This window comes from Brachyhypopomus gauderio, chromosome 10, assembly GCF_052324685.1.
Source record: "Brachyhypopomus gauderio isolate BG-103 chromosome 10, BGAUD_0.2, whole genome shotgun sequence".
Lineage (NCBI taxonomy): Eukaryota > Metazoa > Chordata > Actinopteri > Gymnotiformes > Hypopomidae > Brachyhypopomus > Brachyhypopomus gauderio.
In genome coordinates, this window is record NC_135220.1 from 11,512,989 (window position 1) to 11,535,087 (window position 22,099).

Genomic DNA, 22,099 nt, shown 5'->3' on the forward strand with positions numbered 1-22,099 from the left:
GGCGTCACATGTAAACACCAGAGTGGCGTGTGCGTTTGGGGCAACAATGCTTGTGTTTGCTTTCCCATCGCTTTGGGTAGAGACTCCAGCTCTGCTCCTATTTCTCACGTCGTGCGGAGTAAATCTCTGTAAGATCATCGTGGTTTTGCACTGGTTGTAAAAGAGATCAGAGGTCACACAAGCCCCACAGGGCAGCGGCTATGGGCCAGCAGCAGTTTGGTCTGGGGCTGGTTGGAAAAATGTACCTGCTCACGCAGATATCAGAGACAAACTGAATACAACCCTCAGGTATTAGGATTCTAGTTACAACTGCTCAGGACTTGAGATTTCTCTGAAATATAAAGTGTATTATAAATAAAATGTATTATTATTATTACTTCACACATTGATTTTTAACTAGTATTTTAACTAGAAATACCCCTCAGAAATCTGATATGTAATTTGTATGACATTCCAGGACATGTCTTACATAGTAATACATGAAACATGTTATAGGAAACTCTTTGTTTCTCTCTCTCTCACACACACACACACGCACACGCACACGCACGCGCACACACACACACACACACACACACTTTGTAAGCTTTGAGCTACTATTCTGTATAATATCCTACTAATCCTACTAATTAACGTTAGGAAGGGTGGCGTTAGGAAGGTGTCGTTAAGAAGGGTGGCGTTAGGAAGGGTGGAGTTAGGAAGGTGTTAAAAAGGAGAAAGTGGCGCGTGTTACGGATTTCCCCGCAGGACGCTTCTCACACCAGAAAACCAAGTTAATCAGTAAAGCACATGGCGAAAGAACATCTTGACTTTAATAGTAGCAGATACTATATTAAATGATAGTTACCTTAGAAGGTAAAAATATTAACTGGATAATTTAGTTTGGCGAACGGCATAATGCGTGAACATATTTTATTGGGTCTATTTTTTGTTCTATAAAAATATTTGTTCAGCACTCACTCAGTCTTGTTAGCAATCAAAAATATTAATGTGCTCCTGACCAAGACCGTGTGATCCTATTGATGGACCATCAATAAACAAGTAATTAAGTAGCTCCCGTACAAAACGTAGGAAATATCTTTGCTAAAATGTCGACTATAATACGCAAAGGGGAATATTATAGAAGACAAATCTATGGTGCGCGGGGTAATAGGCCCATTGTTCTGTGCGGGTTAATATAAACCGTGCAGCGATACGTTTTCGTCATGCTGAAATCATTATTAGCGTGCTTGGAGTCCTGCCTTGTTTTTAGACTAGCCCGCAAGGACAGCATACAACATAGTTAATGGAAACGCGTGGAAACCCTGGCGCACCGCCGCACGGCACGCATTATTCTACACGACGTATCTACAGTATTTTCGAGATATTTCCAGCTGTGGGTGAATTCAGCGGTCTCGGCGTGCTAGAACTGATAGATCCAAAGCTGATATTTTATGTAGCCTACAATAACAGGCCTGAAACAAGCAGCCCATATATGAACCCAGACTCTGCACATATCCCAAGGAAATAAGTGCGAGTATAGCAGATCATATACTTAATGTTTTTTTTTTTTTGCTTCAGAGCCGTAACCACTTTGTTATGCTAATCGCTCCTGACATCACTGCGAGATCAAAGTGGCGCACGGGCACATATAAGCTCGAGCTGAACCCACACCGTCAGTCCAACACATTCCACAGCGCGAGCTGCACCACCAAGACCCACGAGAGCGCGCGAGCGTACTAGACTACCTCTGGATTGTTAAATGATGATTGTTTTCCTTTGGAATTTTCTCGATCGAAGACTGGATTAAAGAAAAACCATTTTATATTTTAAAGGTGTAACCGGATTGTAAGGATACATTTTGGATTACCTATCGGATAAATTCCTTCCTTTAGATTGTATTTGATAGAGAAAGGTGAGGATGAAAGTTAATGTCTCTTTCCTTAGAGTCAAGATTTTGGTTTCTAGCAATGACACTTTAAAGGGTAGCTGGATAGGTTCTGATTCTACTGTTGTTTCTGCTTCTGCTTTCGGTTGTTTGCACAAGCTATTTTTGTTATAGCCTATTTTTAGAGCTGGATGAAGGCAAATTCGCTTTAGACTTTCTGATTCGTGATGCAAGTTAACTGACCGGGCAGTAATTTCACAGAACAGTTGCGTATTCAGGCTACGGGACATGCCTAAACTTGGGAAACGTCTGGTAAATGTAATCATATCATAGTTTATTTAACCACCTTTAAATAGTTCCAAAGGGAAGACTAAAAAAGTTCAAGAACAGCATACAGCTTCATAAGTAGATAGAAAAATAACTTTTTATGGAAGTTTTACAATTGCTCTTTTGGAAGTTTATGGGTAATAGACACATAAAGTAATCATTAAACGGTTAAATTAGCTGGCGTTGTGATCCGCATCAAAGCGCCACGAGACATATGCAAAAACATGAGAGCTATGAAGAATATGCATAATTGCTTATGGAGATGTTTGCCTATGGGTCATTAGTACAGTAGTGAACAGATTAATCTACAGGCTGCACCAACTCAGATTTCATACATTTTATCCCAAGACTCTAAACAACAAGGTTGTATATAAAACTGATTATATACTCATTATACTGTTATAATACTGATAATGTATGCGGATGCATCAACTGCAAAATAAATTAGGCTTCCATATAATTCAGAACGGCCTAAAGACTGAAGCGCGTGCATCTCCGAACGTAGAAAGCGCGCAGCTGCTGAATGTTGGGTTTGTTTAATAACCATGTACTTCAACAAGAACCAAAAACTAAAAATCAGATGTTCAAATAGCTTATTATATAGAAACTTTACCAATTAAAACATTCCTTTGTTTTCTTACAGTCGAATTCATTACAGCCGAAACACATATAATATGAACAAAACCTCAGAATATGTAAAAACACATAAAGTATGTAAAGAAAATGTATATTTTGAGGCAGAAAATTCAAATTTCTATTACGGCTATTACGTAGAATTACGGGTTAGTTATTGCATTAGTTATTTAAAAGAACATTTTCTGGCTTGTGAGACTTATACACGTCTATCGGACATATGTAGGCGCCCTCAACTAAAACACGTGTGTGTGCGCATTCAAGCCAATTAAAGAAATATAGATTTCTTTACAGTGTCCAAATTAACTAGACACGTGTTCACGTATTTCTCCAACAGGTGGAAGTGTATAATGCACAACGGTTATGTTGCTGTACTAACCATAAATCCAGACTATTGTTTGAAATTTTTCTCTGAAGGTCTCTACCGTCTCAGATAAACATCTGGGTGTTTCTTTTTTTATTCCACTCTTTCACTAGGAAAGGCACAGAGAGAAGAAGCTCGTGCCATGGCCTTTGGCGTTTGATTGCAACTCCATGCCAACCAGCTGTTGAGCCGGAACGCGCACCTGCATCGCCCTTTTCCTGACCGAGTTGGATCCAGTTTAGCGGAATGAAGAGCGCTTCACCCTCGCGCCCGCTCTGCCTCGTGGCGCTCGTGCTTCTGTCGCAGCAGTGCTTGGCGATCCGGTGGCTGTGAGTGTCCCGAATCTCGCGCGCTCTCCGCTCTGAAACTGTCGTTCAGCCGCTGCGCCATTTTCAGATATCCATATAGTGGTGTTTTCAAACGCGACTTATGTCCACTCTGGCTTGGATTAGTCACCGTTGGGTCTGTCGTGGACGTCTGTCAGGCTTGCACTAAAAAAAATAAATAAATTACTAATATTAATTGTATTTGCATGTATTTTGTGGCATGTGTGTAAGATATAAACTGTTTCTTGAGAGTTATAACTGTCTTGATTATTGGTAACTTCAAAGAATATGAAATGTACAGCTGCTAGAGCTGGAATGTGGAGGAACGTCTCTCATGAGTGACACACCAGAACAGCCAACGGACACGTGCACTCCGCTAATGCACAGTGCACAATCCAAAACACATGCTGTCATAAACACCTGTGAGCTCTGGGTAACAGAGCTGTGTGTGTGAGTGTGTGAGTGTGTGTGTGAGTGTGTGTGTGAGTGTGTAAAAGGGAAAAGGGGGTCTGTGGGTCACAGCTTATCATGGAGTATATAGTAAGGGAAAAGGGGGTCTGTGGGTCACAGCTTATCATGGAGTATATAGTGGCGGCCTCCTGCTCCTAATCTGAAACAGACAAAGGTGCAAGAGGCACAAGCAGGTTCTCACGAAGGCTCAGAGAGAGAGAAAGAGAGGGAGAGAAAGAGAGAGAGAGAGAAAGAGAGAGAGAATAAGAGAAAACTCCCCCCAAAACAACCAGAGACGATACCATTTCTATGGTCCTCTGCCAGCTGTAGGCTCAGATAGTTTGGATGTTTGCTGTGTAGATGTTTTTATTCGGTGCGTCAAGCTTCAGAAGAGCTTCCCGTGGTAAGAGGCGGAGGCCTTGCCGTTTCTTTGCAGGAATTTCTCTCCACACTGCTGCTGTAACTCCAGCCAAACCTGCCGGCCAACCAAAGGCTTCCTTCCCACTGGCATTCAGTATATGGTCGTGTTTCTTCCTCCGTGGGGTGCCAAAGACCACCGCTAATGATGCCAGAATCCTCACTTCCTCCGCTGTATCTAATCCTGACAGATTATTCCCTGAGAGTAGGGTTCAGGGTTTGCATGCATTTGTTTGAGATTAAGACTGTTTGATTATTCAGCTCTATGTTAGACATGGAAGAATAGTTTTACAAGTAAATCACCTTTGGCATACATTCAGAAAAAGCACATTTTACATGATAAAAGTTCTGCATTTTAGCTGTGGCTACAAATCTAAACCTTTTTTTGCAAGAAAGGAATTTAAACTATATGGAATATTACTGCAGTTCTACTGTATCTTTATTACAAACTCATTAACAGATATTTCCATTATTAGACCTACAGTTTTTAGATGTACTTCAATGTATTTTGTTCTAGATGTATTTCATCTTCAAGGTCATATAATGATATGAAACTAATTCACAATGTCGAGCTTACTGTGGTTATGACTAAAGAATCAGGTAGTTCAGTCCTTCTCTATTTGGTCAGATGCAAAGACACGCTCACACACACACACACACACACACACACACACACACACACACACACACACACACACACACACACACACACACACACACACACACGTGTGTATGTGCATTTAAACGTCTTGACATATTTATGTATGTATTCACTTGCCCATATGTTTGTTTAGGGCACTATCACAGACCATGGAGCACATCAATAAGACCCAGCAGTGTAAGACGTTGCCTGGCCTGGTGTCCTCACAGGCCCAGCTGTGCCGCAGTAATCTGGAGCTTATGCAGGTCATCGTCCAGGCGGCGCGTGAGGTGAAGAAGACCTGCCAGAAGAGCTTCTCCGACATGCGCTGGAACTGCTCCTCCATCGACGCTCCCAAGTACCTCCCGGACCTGGAGCGGGGTGAGACACCGACGCAGACCCAGTCACACAGACGCAGACCCAGTCACGCAGACGCAACCCCAGTCACGCAGACGCAGACCCAGTCACGCAGACTCACATCTCACTTCCAGATTCTTTCAGTAGCTCATCTAGCAGGACATGCAGAGCAAGGTGCTAATGACACACGGATCACGGGTTCAGTTCCCAAGGAGCCTCTAGCCGCCACACTGGATAAACGTAGATGTTACTGTGTTTTCAAGCGTCAGTGGCGCACAGCGGTGAGATTTTGTTTGGGCATGGCTGGTGAAAATGGTGAAAATCGCTGACACACTTTACCTTGCACACGGTGGGATGAAACACGATGCCCAAAGAGATTCGTTTTTTAATCTCAGTGCACATCAGTGCGGCTTTAAGATGCCAGAGTTCAAATGTCCCCAGACTGATCCCCTGTGTCACGCCTACTGAGTCTACAATATCGACGCCGTTCTGCGCCCGCGGGGGCCGTCTAATTGTTCAGAGTTCGTCAGGTTCGTCAGAGGAAGGGCGTCAAATTTGGCGTCATCCCACTCTCTCTTTGAGCAGCGCATAATGGCCGCTAAAGAGTGTCAGGATGAAAGAGTTCAGCTTCTGGTCCTCCTGAAAGAGAGAGCTTCACCAACTTTCCACTGCCACGTTTGATCAGCCCCCCGTCTCGGCGACGGAGTGTGAAGCGTCTTTGTTTTCTGTGGCAGCAAACAATACGGCCCATTCTGTCCAGACGGAGAGTGAGAGAACTGGCAGTGTGGGGCAGACGCAGGGCAGACGTGGGGCAGACGCGGGACAGACGTGGGGCAGACGCGGGGCAGACGTGGGGCAGACGCGGGCAGACGCGGGCAGACGCAGGACAGACGCGGGACAGACGCGGGACAGACGCGGGACAGACGCGGGGCAGACACAAGGCAGACGCGGGACAGACGCGGGACAGACGTGGGGCAGACGCGGGGCAGACGCGGGGCAGACGCGGGGCAGACAAGGATCTGCCACTGTTGTGGGTCTAGATGGACTACGTCTGTCCACCAGTCTCTCTCATGCCTACATTGTTATGGGCTGTGTGTTCTCCGTTTGCAACTTACAACTGAGAACATGAACATTTATGAATTGTTGTAAGTTAAAAATTGAAAAGTTAAAGAGAACTTTCACCCCTCCCCCTCTTGTTTTTGTGTATGTTTGAAGTTCAACACTGTATTGCCTTTCAGGCTGTTACATGCCGGTCAGGTGCTGTTACAAGCTTGCTACTCTAGTGGGTGTCTAACCTCCACAGTAGACTCACCAATCAAATTAACAGCTGCAGGGCTGAGCAGAGGTCACACGTTCTGTGTAGAGTGGATCCAACATCGGTCACTGTAATTAATTGCTTGCAAAGAGCTTTAGCCTCTCATAGTGATCCATCTAGAGGGATATTATACAGTAACTACTCTGAATTCTCCACTAACTTTTAAAGCAAAAATTGTATGTGGTATAAGTACAGTATGTGGTTTCTGGAAGGAGGAATAAAAAAACACACCTACCAGTGGCCCCTGGAGTGTTAAAACGGCCTCGTAGAAATGAATTCAGTTGGGTGAAACTGTAACACTTTGTAATAAGTTGGGAGATGATACAGAATATTGAGTCTGCTGCCATTATGGCAGATCATGTGTGTTGTGTTAAGCCCCCCAAAAACCCGAGTCACCTGCGTTCAGTGGTGCTTTCAGGGGAGCATTCGACACTTAGGAGGTCCAGACGAGTTTCCTCTCTTCCCACACGTTAGCCAGTGCTGACAGACCGCTGGACGATTCTGCTCCTTAATCTGGGTCATTGGCCGGTGCACAGAGATCCGTGTTAGTGCTGCTGTCACTGTGTTTCTGACTCTTCATTAGGACCCACTTTGTTCTCCTATTAATATCATCTCTCTCTCTCTCTCTCTCTCTCTCTCTCTCTGTCTCTCTCTCTCTCTCTCTCTCTCTCTCTCTCTCTCTGTCTCTCTCTCTCTCTCTCTCTCAGGAACACGGGAGTCTGCGTTTGTTTATGCTCTGTCTGCTGCAGCCATCAGCCACACTATAGCTCGAGCGTGTACCACCGGGGATCTGAGGCTCTGCTCCTGCGGTCCGATCCCTGGTGAGATCCCTGAGCCGGGCTACAGGTGGGGAGGCTGTGCTGATAACCTGCACTATGGCCTCCTCATGGGCTCCAAGTTCGCCGACGCGCCCATGAAGATGAAAAAGAAGTCGGGTTTACCCACCAACAAACTGATGCACCTGCACAACAGTGAAGTGGGAAGACAGGTACTAACCCCCCCCATGACCTGCAATAAACCCCACGGGTCACATACTTACATAAGATACTTATCCCCATCACGTTTAAACGTTTATACAAATACGTTTATATGTTTAAACAAATTTTAACCCAATGTTCCTTCATGAAAATGGCAGTAAAAACATTATAAGGAAATCTGTGTACATTTCACACTGAGTGACATATTTTAAAAATTATTAAATTTTTTCATTATATAATAAAAAATATATATACTGTAAGTTCTTTATGGACAAAATATACATTTGCAGGTGTTTCAGGTGGAGTGTAAATACAAATACATTATTGTATGAAAGGATCATAATAAAAAATGTAATGTTTTTAATAATAAACAAAGTGATAATGCACAGATTGGTAAAAAGTGGAGGACAAATTTCGGTTGCGGTGAAAAATCACAATTGACAAATATGGCACATTATTTAAATTTTTTTCTCAATATTTATTATTATTATTAGAAACATATCTTGTATTATTACGTGATTTTTGTCCCGTTGCTGTCGTCCCAGGCCCTGAGAGACGCTCTGGTCATGAAGTGTAAATGTCATGGCGTCTCAGGCTCCTGCTCCATACGCACGTGCTGGCGAGGCCTACAGGACCTGAAGGAGATCGCCATGGACCTGAAGGCCAAGTACCTGTCTGCCACCAAGGTGGTGCACCGGCCCGTGGGCGCACGCAAGCAGCTGGTGCCCAAAGACATCGACATCCGGCCGGTGCGGGACAACGAGTTGGTGTATCTGCACAGCTCGCCGGACTTCTGTAGCCGCAATGAGAAAATGGGATCGGTGGGCACACAGGACCGGTGAGCAGCAGGACATTCCCGCGTCCCGCACAGACATGGCCGCGTGTTCTCCGATTCCTCCGCTCTCCGTCCGGTCAGGGCCGTGGCGTTGTTCACAACTGGGACGTGTTTTTATTAACCGTTGGTTTTCATCAGTGGGGTTGCTTGGGAGTTTGTGATTTTGGTTAAGAGGGTGTGCCTGGCAGTTAACTGCTATGCAGTTATTGGAGTATTTTTTGTGATTGTTTATTTATTATTCTTTTGAGTTATTTATTGTCCATTCAAACATGGAAAAATTTACATTTCTCACATAACCAGTGTTTGTGAGTCTCTCTGCCTTTGAATCTTTTTTCTGTTTCTTTCACTCAGTCGTGGCCCCATTCTGATAAAGCAAGAGGGAGCTATATGCCCGTGTGTGTGTGTGTGTGTGTATTACATGGCTGCAGTGACTGTGCCCTCTCTGCCATATCTCAGTGTGTCTGGAGTAATGCAGCTATTTGGGGAGCCAAGCGTCTTGCACTGATACCGGCTCTCACAGGAAACCGAGATTAAGGCACTAACAACGAACACAGACTGCCAGCTTCTTACTGGGCTCGGTTAACACGGCCTGGAAATCAGATGAAGCAGCTGTGGCTGTAGGCGACTTGAATTCATTTGTTCTCTCATACGTGCCTTGTGTCGGAAGGTTTCCTGAAAGGCCCTTTACACGCCTGGCACTCAAACAGAGTCATGGTGAAACTGGTTTACGACGTCGTAAGGAGTCGTACTACTTCTAACGTGTCTGAGTACCATGGACCTGATGCCCACAAACCTCTGTGTAGCTCAGTCTGGTTCCTCTAGGGTGCATATTTCAGTACAGGACATGAGGCCACCACTCTCACTGATAACCTGAAGACATTCTGGAGGTCTAGTGCGCCCAGCTCAGACAGCACGTCCGCAGGCCAGACTAACACAGGGAGTTATGTACCCTTGGCTCATACATTTTGTGCTTTGCTCTGAGTCACAAGGCAGGCCTGCCTTTTGTAACCTTTAAGTAATGCTGGCATTGCCACGTGTGACACGTGGCCGGGCTGGTGGTTGTCTCAGAGAGTCACATGGGACTGGAGACATTTGAAACCCATTAAGGCCCGATTACACCCATTCCTGATTCTCTGTCACACGAGTGTTGAGCCATCTAAACAGGCCGTGAATCCATTATCTTGGCTTTCCCAGTGTCTTAGAGAGCCTTTGGATAAATTTAGCATGAGTGTTGCTTTAGCTCGTGTTCCTGACAGAGCAGACATACGATCTGATTTGATGCAGAAGGACACAGACTGACAGACTGGAGTGAACATGTCAGTCCATCTCTCGCCGAACATCTAACACTCACTCAGCACGCGTCTCTATATGGCACAGGCTGGCAACATGTCACAGTCTCCCCTCTAATACAAGGAGTGTATTTAAAGTAAAGTGGGACAGATCTTCTAGAGGCTTTAGGGATGACCAGCACCTCCACTCTCCACGCGCCCTGGGGCCCTCGCATCTCTGATGGGAACCGCAGCGCTATTATGGGATGTTTTCATTAGAGTCCAGTTAGACGTCTGAGTTACAGCTGCACCCATGTGAGAACAATTTGAGAATGTTCATCCACCAGCTGGAGACACGCACTACAAGGCGATCTTCACAGACTAAGACCAACGAGTAATAGCGTAAACGTCCAGCTTCAGTTCTAGAATCGTGTCCTGCTGTCCCGAAGACAACAGGACTTGAGTTCTAGAACTCTTGAGTTCTAGAATGCTTCACACGTTAATTCCAGCCAATTAGTGACAGTCTCGTCTCACGGAGCTCACGCCCTTTCCTCCTGTTCTATTCTCGTGGGCGTAGGGTGAGAGGGGCTGTAGTGTATGTGAGTAATAGCTCTGTCCCGGTTTTAAATAACGCCATTCTTCACCTCTCCTCCCCAGCAGCCATGCTCCCTGCCTCTCTCTCAACACACAGGCCATTAACACCACACAATTATAAAACAATACACTTACGGTGAGGGTTGTGAAGAGGCCAGAACCCTCTGTGTACGGAGCGTGATTTATGGCAGGGCTGTTCTCCGCTCACTTTAGATGCCTTGGGCACGGATAAAGAGCCAGAAGAGTGCAGGTCTGCTGGACTGAAATACCAAGTGAAATGTTTCCCTGGATACAAATCAAATTCCTCCTCATGGACGTTGTGGTGCTTCAGGGTGGGGGATGGAATGGGAGCCTCCGCCTGTACCTGGGAGTTTCCATACAGTGTGAGGAGAATCTGCTAGCGTGTAGTGAGAAGTTTGGTAATTTTGCGTGTGTGAGTGTGTGTGTGTGTGTGTGCGTGGCTTGTTTTAAAGACATCTAATTACTTTCCACTTACTTTGCCTTCTCTGTGGTTAAGAGCTGTGTGGCGAGGCGTGCCAGTTTAACCGATTCTCTTTCTCCGCTCCAGACAGTGCAATAAGACGTCCAGCGGCAGCGACAGCTGTGACCTGATGTGCTGTGGGCGGGGCTACAACCCATACACGGAGACCGTGGTGGAGCGCTGTCACTGCAAGTACCACTGGTGCTGCTACGTCACCTGCAAGAAGTGCAATAGGACGGTGGAGAGATACGTGTGTAAATGAGTCAGCGTGGGTGGTGGCTGTCTGCCCTCCACCCGGAGCTGGTGGCTGTCTGCCCTCCACCCGGAGCTGGTGGCTGTCTGCCCTCCACCCGGGGCCGGTGGCTGTCTGCCCTCCACCCGGGGCCGGTGGCTGTCTGCCCTCCACCTGGCGCTGCCTCTCCTACAGCCTGTGGCCCTCAGCCATGACTTCTACAGCCATGTTTGCAGTTTGGGGTTCTTTTTTTTTGTTTGTTTGTTTTTTTTCAGATTTGATGCATTTTGTTTTTTTTTTTTTCAACACGCCGGCGCTCCAGAACTTTCTGGCAAATCTGTTTCTGTCCCACAGTTGTAGAGTTTTAGAGTTCCAGTGCCAGTCCCATGTACTTTTGGCTGCAAAATCTAGAACTTTGGTTTGAGTAAAGTTTGAGTAAAGGCGGAGTTGTGATTTCCTAGAACCCAAGAACCTAACCGACCTAATTTCCCTGGGCCACAGAACCAAAGCACTGTGTGACAAAGAAGGCTTACGTTTGTCCTAAGCTTTTTTTGGCTTGTATATTTTCGAGGAATTGTTTATTTTTGCCTTATGAATATTATTAATGAAACTTCAACCCAGACTCTGGACTTGATTGTTTAAAGACGAGCACGGGTTTACGCGGGTGTGACAGTACCTGCTTTTTGTACAGACTGTCTCTGCAAAGGCCTCCGTCCTATAGGCTGTTCAAAACTACATTTGGTCTCATATCTGGATCACGAGTTTATTTTGTTCTACATTGCTGGCTTCTTGCATTAACGGTGCCGTCAACCTTCTCTGGTGAGACGGTGACTTTGAGTTCTCCTTTGAACAGAAGAGGAACTGAATGAGTTCCAAGTTTTGATGAAATCCTCTCTCTGAGTTGCGAGGGACTGGAGTTCTGAAATGGAATCAGATGGTACTGTACGTCTTGGTACAGTCCAAAAAGTGTGATGGACTGGGAAAAGAAGAAAGAGCCCAGTACAAAGTTCTGGATGTGGAATCTTTTATTACAGCTCACGGATATGGAACTGTGAAATGGCTTCTGTGTGTGTCAGTCTGAGTAGTTTATGAATATGATTTTAATGGGAGAATACCTGCATTTACCTATATATCCTCACTGAGAACGCAGGACTGTAAGTGACCGTAAGCTTAACGTTACTCTGTTACATTTTTATCTGGTGTGCAGATCCCTGCTGTTACACTGATACCATACTCAATGCCACATCATAAACCACTTATCTGTGGATGTACATACTATCATTTTTGTATGCTGAATTTAAAAAAGAAATATTTATAGACTAATTAAAGAATCTTTACAAAGTTCATTGAAGTCTAGTTGTTGTTTATTCTTTTACTAAAGTGCCGTCGTGCAATGCCAGTCCAGGAATGACTTTAACTGCACAGATCTGCTTTGGTGTCATTCATTTAAATTCTTGAACAAATAATAATTTATGACTATTAGGCCTGACGTTGGTATAAATCATCTGACACTTGCTGTGTTTCAGACTGAAGGTGAAAGATCAGACACTTAACATACTAAAGCACTGGGAAAGGCTTTAAATATATTCCACCGTACTCTGTTTCGCTGCCTTGCCAGGAAAACCTCAAGTCTGGCACTGCCCGCATCGCTCAGCATTTAATGGCCCATTATTCCAGCAACGTGGGCGAGACTGTTCAGTTCAACTTCTTCAGCAACATAGGAGGAGAGTTATGGAATGAGACTCTGATAAAAAGGATGTGGAGCAGGGTCAGGAATCTGCTGCTATGGTTAACGTTGCTGGTCTCTCATGTCCTGAACCTGTGACCTGAATGAAGGTGAAGGGTTAACATGGAGCCCTTGGGTGGAGTTGGAGCTCTGGCCTGGTGGAGGCCCACGGTGGAGCGCAGGCCTGCGGCCGCGGGAACCCCGCCAGCCCACAGACAGCACGCGAGCACCCTGGGAGGCCTGCTAAACGACGCAATTATCATTACATTCGCCTGTCAGGCACTTTTATGGCCCCAGTCTGTTTACAGCTGACTGCTGCTCTGTGTGAAGGCATGCTAGCGTGATTAGCCTGTTTTCTGAGTGGGGTTTAATGATTCAAGCGCACTGCGGTGCAAATTCCACACCCACTACGGTGCAGGGCTGTATACCTGTCAGGCTGTGGCAGGGCCATAAGGGTTTTTGTTGTATCATTGTCCTCAGGCCAAGGACAGCGGTTGGGGTCGTGTGTGTGGTGATGAAAACGCTTCCCCACAAGATCATCTGTGAACTGCTGAGACGGAAGCAGCATGAGCACAAATCACTGCAGATCGGTCCAAGCAGAACCAGGCAGACCAATGGGCAGCCACACTGGACCCAGTGTCTACAGGCTCTGCCCGCTGAGCCCCTGGGCTGGGTGTCAGTCAGGGAAGGTGGCTAATGCCTCCTGAGATGTGGACTTTGATTCCAGCCCATAGAGGAGTCGTCTACCAGCTGACGTCCTCTCTGAGCTGTGATATAACTTCGTCTAGACGGGTCGCTCGCCCTCGAGAACAAACTCAAGATGAGGTGTGTGTGTGTGTGTGTGTGTGTGTGATCACATGCGTGTATGCTAGTGAATGTTTTCATCCATGGCTGGTATGATATTAGGAAAGGAATTGGTAACCCTGCTCAGGAGAGTTCTGCCTCTGCACCAGGAGCCCAGCCTGTCAGCAGACTCCAGGACACCTCCGCCAGTGGCCTGCCCAGCTCGGACCGCTGCTGCTGGGGGGCTTGGAGGGTCATTCGTCCCTGTCCTCCCTCTGTCAGGGGGGCCTGAGTGATGAGTGAGAGGACACATGACATGAGTCCTGTTAACAGGACATATGACTGTGGGCTTAGAGCAGCACTAGAGGCCCAACACCAGGCTGCTGGGTTTGGTTCCGGTATGCATGAAGCCATCAGATCAGTTCTGCTGGTCAGCCAGAGCATTGCAGCTCTGCCTGAAATGGGTCTGCTCTACCTTACATTACACAGAGCAGATTCTGGTTAATAGTGCACAAACATCACTCTCCACACCAGCCTTCAACATCTCCATTATGGAACATTTTAAAAGGGACCGTGTTGAAATGCAGATCATTACCAAAAATAAAGAGCGTCATTAATAAGACACTGCATGTGTATCAATAGTGATTTTCTTTTAGGTTGTATATATAAATGGCAAATATGAGCTGCTCAGTTAAGTGTGGTGAATTTAGTGTAATTTGATCAGAGCACGTCAATGTGACCCACATATTATGGGTTTTGTTTTTGTAAATGACTTTACAATAAGTTAATTTACCATTTACTTCCTGCAGGTGGGCAGTTTTAAACAGGTCTATGATGTTATTAAGTGGAGAGAAGAACATTTCTGTGCTGGGAAATCGAGGGATCGTATTGCTTCATTACAATCAGCTTATTTTTTAAATGAAAACACAGAAATGATTCATCCCTGTTTTTAGAGTTTACACATGGATTTAGATCTTAGTTTGGACCCTTTTGTCTTTTCAATGAAGTTCATCACAACCGCTTCAAACTGCTGAAGTTTCTGATCCGGGTCATTTCAGATTCCTTCACAACTTGGCGTCTTGGTACCCAAGCTAGACTGACCCCTTTTTGACCTCTGTAAAAGGCGGGATTAAGAGACAACGGGGGCGGAGAGGTCAGAGGTCAAACTCAGCGTGAGATCCGCGCACGTCTCTGGCCTGAGCGGAGGCGCCACAGTGAGCCCTAAAAGATCGAGGTTGCCCTTGGTTACGCACACCAACAGCCCCTCATTAGCTCGACACTCAGTGGCTGAGGTTCCCGTTGGCGATAAGGGCACAGATCACCACAGGAAGCGTGCGGGCGTCACTGGGGCCACCGTTCCCACCCAAGGCAACCTCCTACACCCCCCCCACCGTTCCCACCCCCCCCCCCCCCCCCCCGTTCCCACCCTAGGCCACCTCCTACACCCCCCCCCCCTTCCCACCCTAGGCCACCTCCCACACCCCCCCCGGTGAAAGATGCTTTGCGAGAACAGCCCAGCTTAGAGGAGGAGTGTCCAGGGGGGCGAGAGGTTGGTGTGGTTGCACCATAAAGAGCCGGTGGCATGGACATGATGCTCTCCGCTGAACAAAAGAAGCGGGGAGAATCGGTGTGGCTGTTGAGATGTGCTGACCCGTACTGTAAGAGTTCTTTTGTGTAACTGGCCCCCCGGCCTTGGGTAAATAGCCCCAGCAGTGCGTGCTGTTAAATGCTGTTTTGTCAACACGGTTGCTGTCAGGCATTTAGGGGCGGGGCATATCACCATGGAGAGGACTGTAGGAAAGAATGCAGCATCTCTCAGTATTAAGTCACTGAGACAGCCCCAACATCACGAGCAGCGACGGAAGTTACCCACAATGCCATGCTTTGATGGCACACCAGAGTGTCTGATACTGGTTTCTGCAACAGTGATACAGTCACACTTTGTAAGTTGCTCTGGATAAGAGCATCTGCTAAATGCCATAAATGTAAATGTAAATGATTCTATAGAAGTTCTATAGAAGGTGGATCTAGCCTCATGCTGGAATAATGTAGAGTTTTGTTTCTGAATGTCTACACTATAGTGTTGCTATAGTGAACATGGTTCTGGGGGGGTGAACTGAATATCCTTTGTGAAATGCAGTCTTTTGCAGGTGGCTGGGTTAAAAATTCGCCACGTGAAAATACTGACAAAGAGCAATATTCACACTTCACCATGGCCAAAACACATCTCCAACTTTCATGAACATAGAGGCAAGAATGAGAGACATTTCTTCAATCAACAGTCACATAACAGTCAAAACACCAAGCAAGACAGGTGTGAAAACATTTACTTTGAAACACTATTAGAATGATTTAAAAATTATTCTTAATGATGTCTTGATGTTGATCTTAAAAAAATGAAATCAACATACCAAAATATATGTTGAAAGTTCTGCTAATGAAGTGCTGGTGGTAACCTCTCTCAGGCAAGCCGTCCAAAACCATCCTCAACTATGTGTGAAATGAGCAGGACGGAGAGGTCCACACAATAACAAAACTGATCCAGGAACAGCTGAGTGGACTGGGGCACTTAAGCTCTTTGGGAAAAGTCAACACAATGCTCTGTAATTACAGAAAATGTGAGCAGCGTAGAACCGAACACCAAAGTCAACAAACACGGCAGACTAAAGACTATTAGAGGCTGATCAGAGCAGCTTTAATGGGCATCAGAGGGCGATCTGAGAGCAGCTTTAATGGCCACTGTTTGCCTGGGGCCTCTGCCGGGCTGCGTGCGATTCCTCACGTGAGCCTCTTGTTAGAACGGGACTGAACTTCATCACCTTTGGCTGAGGCTCTGCATTGTCACTGGGAGTAATTGCTGTGGCCAGCTGCTCAGAAAACCTCACCGCGTTTCAGCACCTCCGCTCCCTGCCACTCTTAAACCCTCTTAAAATGCAAAATCCAAATGAGTTATGGTGCTCATTGCTTTGGCTGTGGGGTCGCAGCCATGACACACACGCTCAACTTAGCCCTAGCCAGAGTGCCGATGTGCTGAGTGTGATCTAACAGGCCTGGGATCAGTACCACTAACCACATCAATCACTGTAACACTCAGTAAAACTGACCTCCAGCCAGTGGTAGACTGGGCGTCTGTGGGGCCGCTCGTAATGCTGCCACGTGTGATGTATTTTTACAGTACAGATTTTAAATCTAATATACAGCTGTTGCTCCATTGATAAGCTGCATGGTGCTCATAAACTCTTGTAAATTAGACATTAAATACCACCGCCATTTCCAAAGGACAAACACAAGTTCATATAACCACTAGAACATGGTTGTGGCCACTGTGCAACTGTGAACTACCCCAGTAAACAGTAAATAGGATCTGTATCGAGGCAATCCATGCCAAAGGTCATTTATGATTAGTCATTTAAGATGGCTTTTGACCCATTCTCCTTACTGATTAAGGACAAAAAAAGCTATTGTACATCTTATAATGTAACACCAAGGGTGATCTCATTTTACAGTTGCACTGTGAGAAAAAGAGAAATTGTGCGCAAGTAATGGATTGTATTCAGAGTCAGTTAATATCGTATCCACACAGTAACTGTTATCTCCATAACAATTGGTTTAGAACCCCGTAAATGCTCTGCTAACGGTTACGGATCCTAATACACTCGAGCTAGTTCTCATGCACAAGAACGTCCAGGATTTGAATTCCGAGGGTGGAACCACTAAACTCTGACATCTAACCTCCTCACAACAGTAACCCATAAAACAATCTTCAGACAGTTAATTAATTTAACTCCAAATGTTTTCATAACTTTTTTTTTACTACGTTAAGTAATGAAGACAGTGGATTCCAAGTGATTGGAGAGAAATTAAATGTATATACTTGGCCATTTATACCAATTTGCATTTGATTTCTCCACATATGGGTCATTTTGAGAAGTTCTGAAAGGTAGCCAGTCTTCCTTCAGTTCTTCTAATTGCTTCCATATATTTTCTGTAGATGAGGTAATGCCGCGTATTTGGTTGGGAAGGAACATTGTGACAGAGCTGAACGCTTGCAGGAGGTTTCGCCTAGGTAGATGAGGACTGTGTGATGAAGGTTCACCCAGCGGGAAGCCCAACCGATTCCTCAAAAAAAAACCCAAAATACAAAAAGGAAACTCACGTTCTTACATTCAGGCCCATTAACCAGACGCAAGGCTCAGAGTGTCGCGTCTGAGCGCAGCAAATCAGCATTCTGGTCTCATCATCTGTCATGAGTGTATTGTTATTGTAGGTGAAGGTAAGGTTACTCACTGGTGATTTAGATTTATACGCTGGTAGTGTGATCACTCTTCAGCTTATTTGAGCGGAGTGGAGTTTTGACAGGAAGAGCAGTCCATCACTTCTAGAGCAGCTGACCCCTTTCTAGGGCCACATACATCATAAAGAGCTGATTTAGTCTCACCTATAACAGCGCAGTGATGTGTTAAACATTCAACTGGGCGGCTAACACCACTCAGCATGCATAGCACATGCCTGGATGCAGAGTTGGGTATAAATGAACATGATCCAGACCTCAAAAAACCTTAGAGAGAGAGAGAGTGAGACAGAGTGAGACAGAGGGTGAGATACAGGGAGATACTGCAAGAACCTTAACTCTGACTAAAGCTCTCAAAATGTTTGTAAGGCAAACCAGTTACCCGCTAGACCACTTCACAGTAGCTCCAAAGCAGGTTTATCTGTATAGCACTTATCAAGGATCGTCAAAACACTCAGTGTTCAGCAGGAAACTCAGTAACTGTGATTAGAGTTCAAATGTGTGCACATACTAACACCAATAACAACCCTGTTAGCACTGCTATTTTACTATTACTAATACATTTCTACAAACGCATACACCACAATGCAGTATTTATGCAGAAATGATAGTAACAACACTAAAGTGATATTTACAGAGAGGGAGACTGAGTTACTACAGCATGTATGCAGTCCCAGACAGGCACTACTGCACCTGTTGCATTACTACTGCAACCTCAGTGCATTTCTGTCTTGAATTTACACACTTTAAAATGGATATTACTCCTCTAGTTTTTGGCAAAAAGGAGGGTTGATGTCCTCATGAATATTGATAAATATGATGTAATGATGTATATGATATATATTAATGATGTACATAATAACGTAATAACATAATTGCACATAATTTATTAATGAAATTACAATGTAAAAACACATTGTAACTATTACATTGTAATTACAATGTAATAATGTAATAACACTTTGTAATTAAACACTATAAAAACAAAATTTACACTAAAGCAATTGAAAATGATGGAGTTTAGTGTATTATTTAAGCTTGTTGGTGTACTAAGTTGCTAAGCTAGCTAGCAACTAGCGCAAATCCTAACCAAGTTAGCATATATTTTATTTAATGAAAGTGTATTTCTAATGCACAATCTTAACATCTTCGCTCTGTCTCCAGGTTGGTGCTGCAGTACATGAGACGGTACGTAATGATCACCCTTTCTCCTGACGTCACCACACAGCCACGCTAGTCATGCTAGTCAGCCATCGCAGGGTTCAGGAGTGAGGAGTAATGTCAGGAGTGAAGAATTCAGCTATCGCAGGGTTCAGGAGTGAGGAGTAATGTCAGGAGTGAAGAATTCAGCTATTGCAGGGTTCAGGAGTGAGGAGTAATGTCAGGAGTGAAGAATTCAGCTATCACAGGGTTCAGGAGTGAGGAGTTCGTCTCAGCTTGCAGTGATGACTGTGTTTGGAAGGTTAAACACAGAAAGTGCGGCGTGTGTGCTGAAGGCCAAACAGACCACCTCCCACCTCTTTGCTTCCCTTACGATGATTTAGAACGGAGGTACCTCATGTCTTACACAACAGTGGGTCACAATAGTGACCTCTGACCCTGCCCACAGATAAAAGAGAACGTGATTTAGCGTTCAAATCTACAACAACATTTCCCAGCTGATAGGAAGCAAATGAAGACCAGTTGTGTTCTGCTCTGCAAGGTCTGCAGATATTAATCTTTATTTTAAGGGGACAACACTAACTTACTGAAAGAGAAATGTGGCACTCTGTCTTGATATAACCATGAATGTTTTTTTTTGGGGGGGGGAGAGGTTTGTCGTTTGTCAGAGCTGGTATGGCTGGTATGTAGGATGAACTAGCAGAATGTTAGGCTATATGCTAGAGAAGGGATTGGTGTGACTGGATCCAGGCCTCCCTGCTGTAAGTCCTGCCAGGCACACTCCTCTCTGTCTGAGAGGCATGGAAGCTCTTCCTGAACATCTTACCATCATGACTCTTGCCGTCCAAATGCTCCCAGTACACCCTCCCAGTACACCCTCCCAGTACACCCTCCCAGTGTGCACCAAAGATGTCTGCGCATAATTTGTTCTCTCTCTTTTTTTTTCTCTCTCTCAGTCTCTCTCTCCCCATCCTCAGTGCTCCATGCTCATTTTTTGAAGCATATCTTCATGTTTACTGGGAGTTAGAAGCCTTGCTTGGATGAGTGCAGATACAATCTGGAAGTTGATGTTCTCATTAATATAGTCTCAAAGGGAGTGTCCTTTCAGCTCACCTCGGGGGGGGGGGAGAGAGAGAGAGAGTGTGTGTGTGTGTGTGTGGGCGTACATGCATGCGTGACAGTGACAGACTGAATTGTTAAGACTATTTGTGCAGCGGTATATTTGAGCTGGTGTGTGTTGTAAATAGAGTAATTACTCACAAGAGGGGAGTAAACGTTCCATCAGCCTCGCCGTCGTATTCACACGCTCGTCTTTTGAGACACGTGTAAAAGGAGCTCACTCCTGGGTCACAAGGCCCCTCTTCACCACCGCCGCTGCCTCTCAGATCACCCCCACAATCTGTCTACAGCCTGTAATGCAACATCGGCCTTATTTACACACTGTGTTTGCTTAAAACATGTGCACTGCAATATTGATCAGTCACGCAGAGCCCATAAATGAAGATACTGAGTGTCTCCCAGTGGCCAGGAAGAAGAGACCAGCATCATATGGGTCTGAATTGACCTCTCTAAAGTGACCTCTCTAAAGTGACCTCTCTAAAGTGACCTCTTGGTGTTATTGTCTCTGTTGCTACTCACTTTGTTCCTGACATGCCTTGCGGTCTTGTGCCAACTCTCCAGTCTGCCAAGTGGAGATTAGCGCCGTGGGTAGAATAACCCCCTCATCACCTCCCCACCCACCTAAATGGTTCGGTCCGGGCTGGAGCATTCCACAATCGGTCACATGTTCTCTGCTGCAGCCGTTTGTTGCAGAGATGTCCTGAGGTGAATTGTGTGCTGTTGTCGCTGGTATGTCTGCCAGCCTGCAACCAAACTGAGGAGCATCCCAACGATTACATTCACACCTGCCCCCCATAAACACTGCTGTATTCAACGGAGAGTCTTTGAACCTGCTGTTAGCATCAACAGAGAGAGAGAGAGAGAGAGAGAGAGAGAGAGAGAGAGAGAGAGAGAGAGAGAGAGAGAGAGAGAGAGAGCACACACAGCAGTACAGTTTGGAAGGGGGATTTAGGTCAGATTCTGATAGACGTTCTAGAATGTTCTGAGCAGGATAAAAGAAACTGACCGGAACAAAATCGGAAAATCACGGAAGGATTGTGGAATTCTTTGGCTATGGTTCTGAAACAGATCACTGCAGATAACAGATGGAGACTTTGGCTCTATTTAGCACAGATTATGAGCACAGCACCGGGCTGAGAACAGACTGAAGGACTTCAGGAGATGTGTAATTGTCCTGAGTTAAGGCATGCACCAGCCAGAAGGCCTTTATTAAATAGAAATTAAATCATGTTTAGAAAAGTCTATATCAACACTATTCAGCATGGACAATCAGGTTACTTGTACCTAGGCCAACTTTACCTTGGCATGAAGTCATGGCCAATTACACATCTCTCAGTAACATGGAGTAATAATGTCTCTCAATGCCTTTCCCTGAGTCTCTCCCTCTCCCTCTCGCTCTCTCTCTCTCTCTCTCTCTCCCTCTACTTGTCTCTCTGTGAGGGTCATTTCCAGACTAAGCAGAGTGAAACGACTTTTGGTCAGGCTTACACATGCTGATTTCACAGTATTGCTGTAGCCTCTAACAGACTCAAAACCTGAAATAGAAGCATTATTAAACCATGCAGTTTCCTGAAACAGTGCAAATGATTCACAGCCAAAGTAGTAGTTATTCATATTTTACATTTGCTCTTCCCTTTCATGCTTGAATGTATCAAGGGTAATTTACAGAAAAATATTACAGCTCTTTAGTTTTCTTTCATTCAGTTTTACTTTTATATGTATAATCTCTCCTACTATCTTAGGGGAACTTATTCAGTGACAGTCAGCACTGATTCTGAGGTCTCCAAAGTGCTGAGAAGAATCAGGCCCGGGAGAACAGAAAATACTGTTGCAAGCTGGACACGGATCCTTGTGTGCTGGATATAAGAGAATTCTAAAGGTGCTCACTGTCTGGATTGGCCCAGTCCAGGAATGAGGGGGGGGGGGGGGCAGATTG

At 45.3% G+C, this 22,099-nt stretch overlaps 1 protein-coding gene across 1 annotated transcript; it reads left to right on the forward strand.

Annotated features, from left to right (window-relative positions):
• The first annotated feature begins 1,649 nt into the window (after positions 1–1,649).
• On the forward strand, positions 1,650–12,429 carry wnt11 (wingless-type MMTV integration site family, member 11). The gene is made up of 6 exons (XM_077019453.1): positions 1,650–1,894; positions 3,305–3,520; positions 5,179–5,405; positions 7,404–7,684; positions 8,219–8,511; positions 10,939–12,429. Exons 2-6 carry the CDS (start codon positions 3,438–3,440, stop codon positions 11,111–11,113), a joined length of 1,059 nt encoding a protein of 352 aa, XP_076875568.1. The 5' UTR covers positions 1,650–1,894; positions 3,305–3,437; the 3' UTR covers positions 11,114–12,429.
• Positions 12,430–22,099: the final 9,670 nt, after the last annotated feature.

What these genes read in the sequence shown, in the direction of transcription:
- wnt11 (XM_077019453.1), top strand. Translation starts at nt 3,438, where the DNA reads ATGAAGAGCGCTTCACCCTCGCGCCCGCTCTGCCTCGTGGCGCTCGTG. An exon ending in TGCTTGGCGATCCGGTGGCT is followed by an intron (nt 3,521 to 5,178) that starts GTGAGTGTCCCG and finishes ATGTTTGTTTAG; the next exon opens with GGCACTATCACAGACCATGG. An exon ending in TCGGTGGGCACACAGGACCG is followed by an intron (nt 8,512 to 10,938) that starts GTGAGCAGCAGG and finishes TCTCCGCTCCAG; the next exon opens with ACAGTGCAATAAGACGTCCA.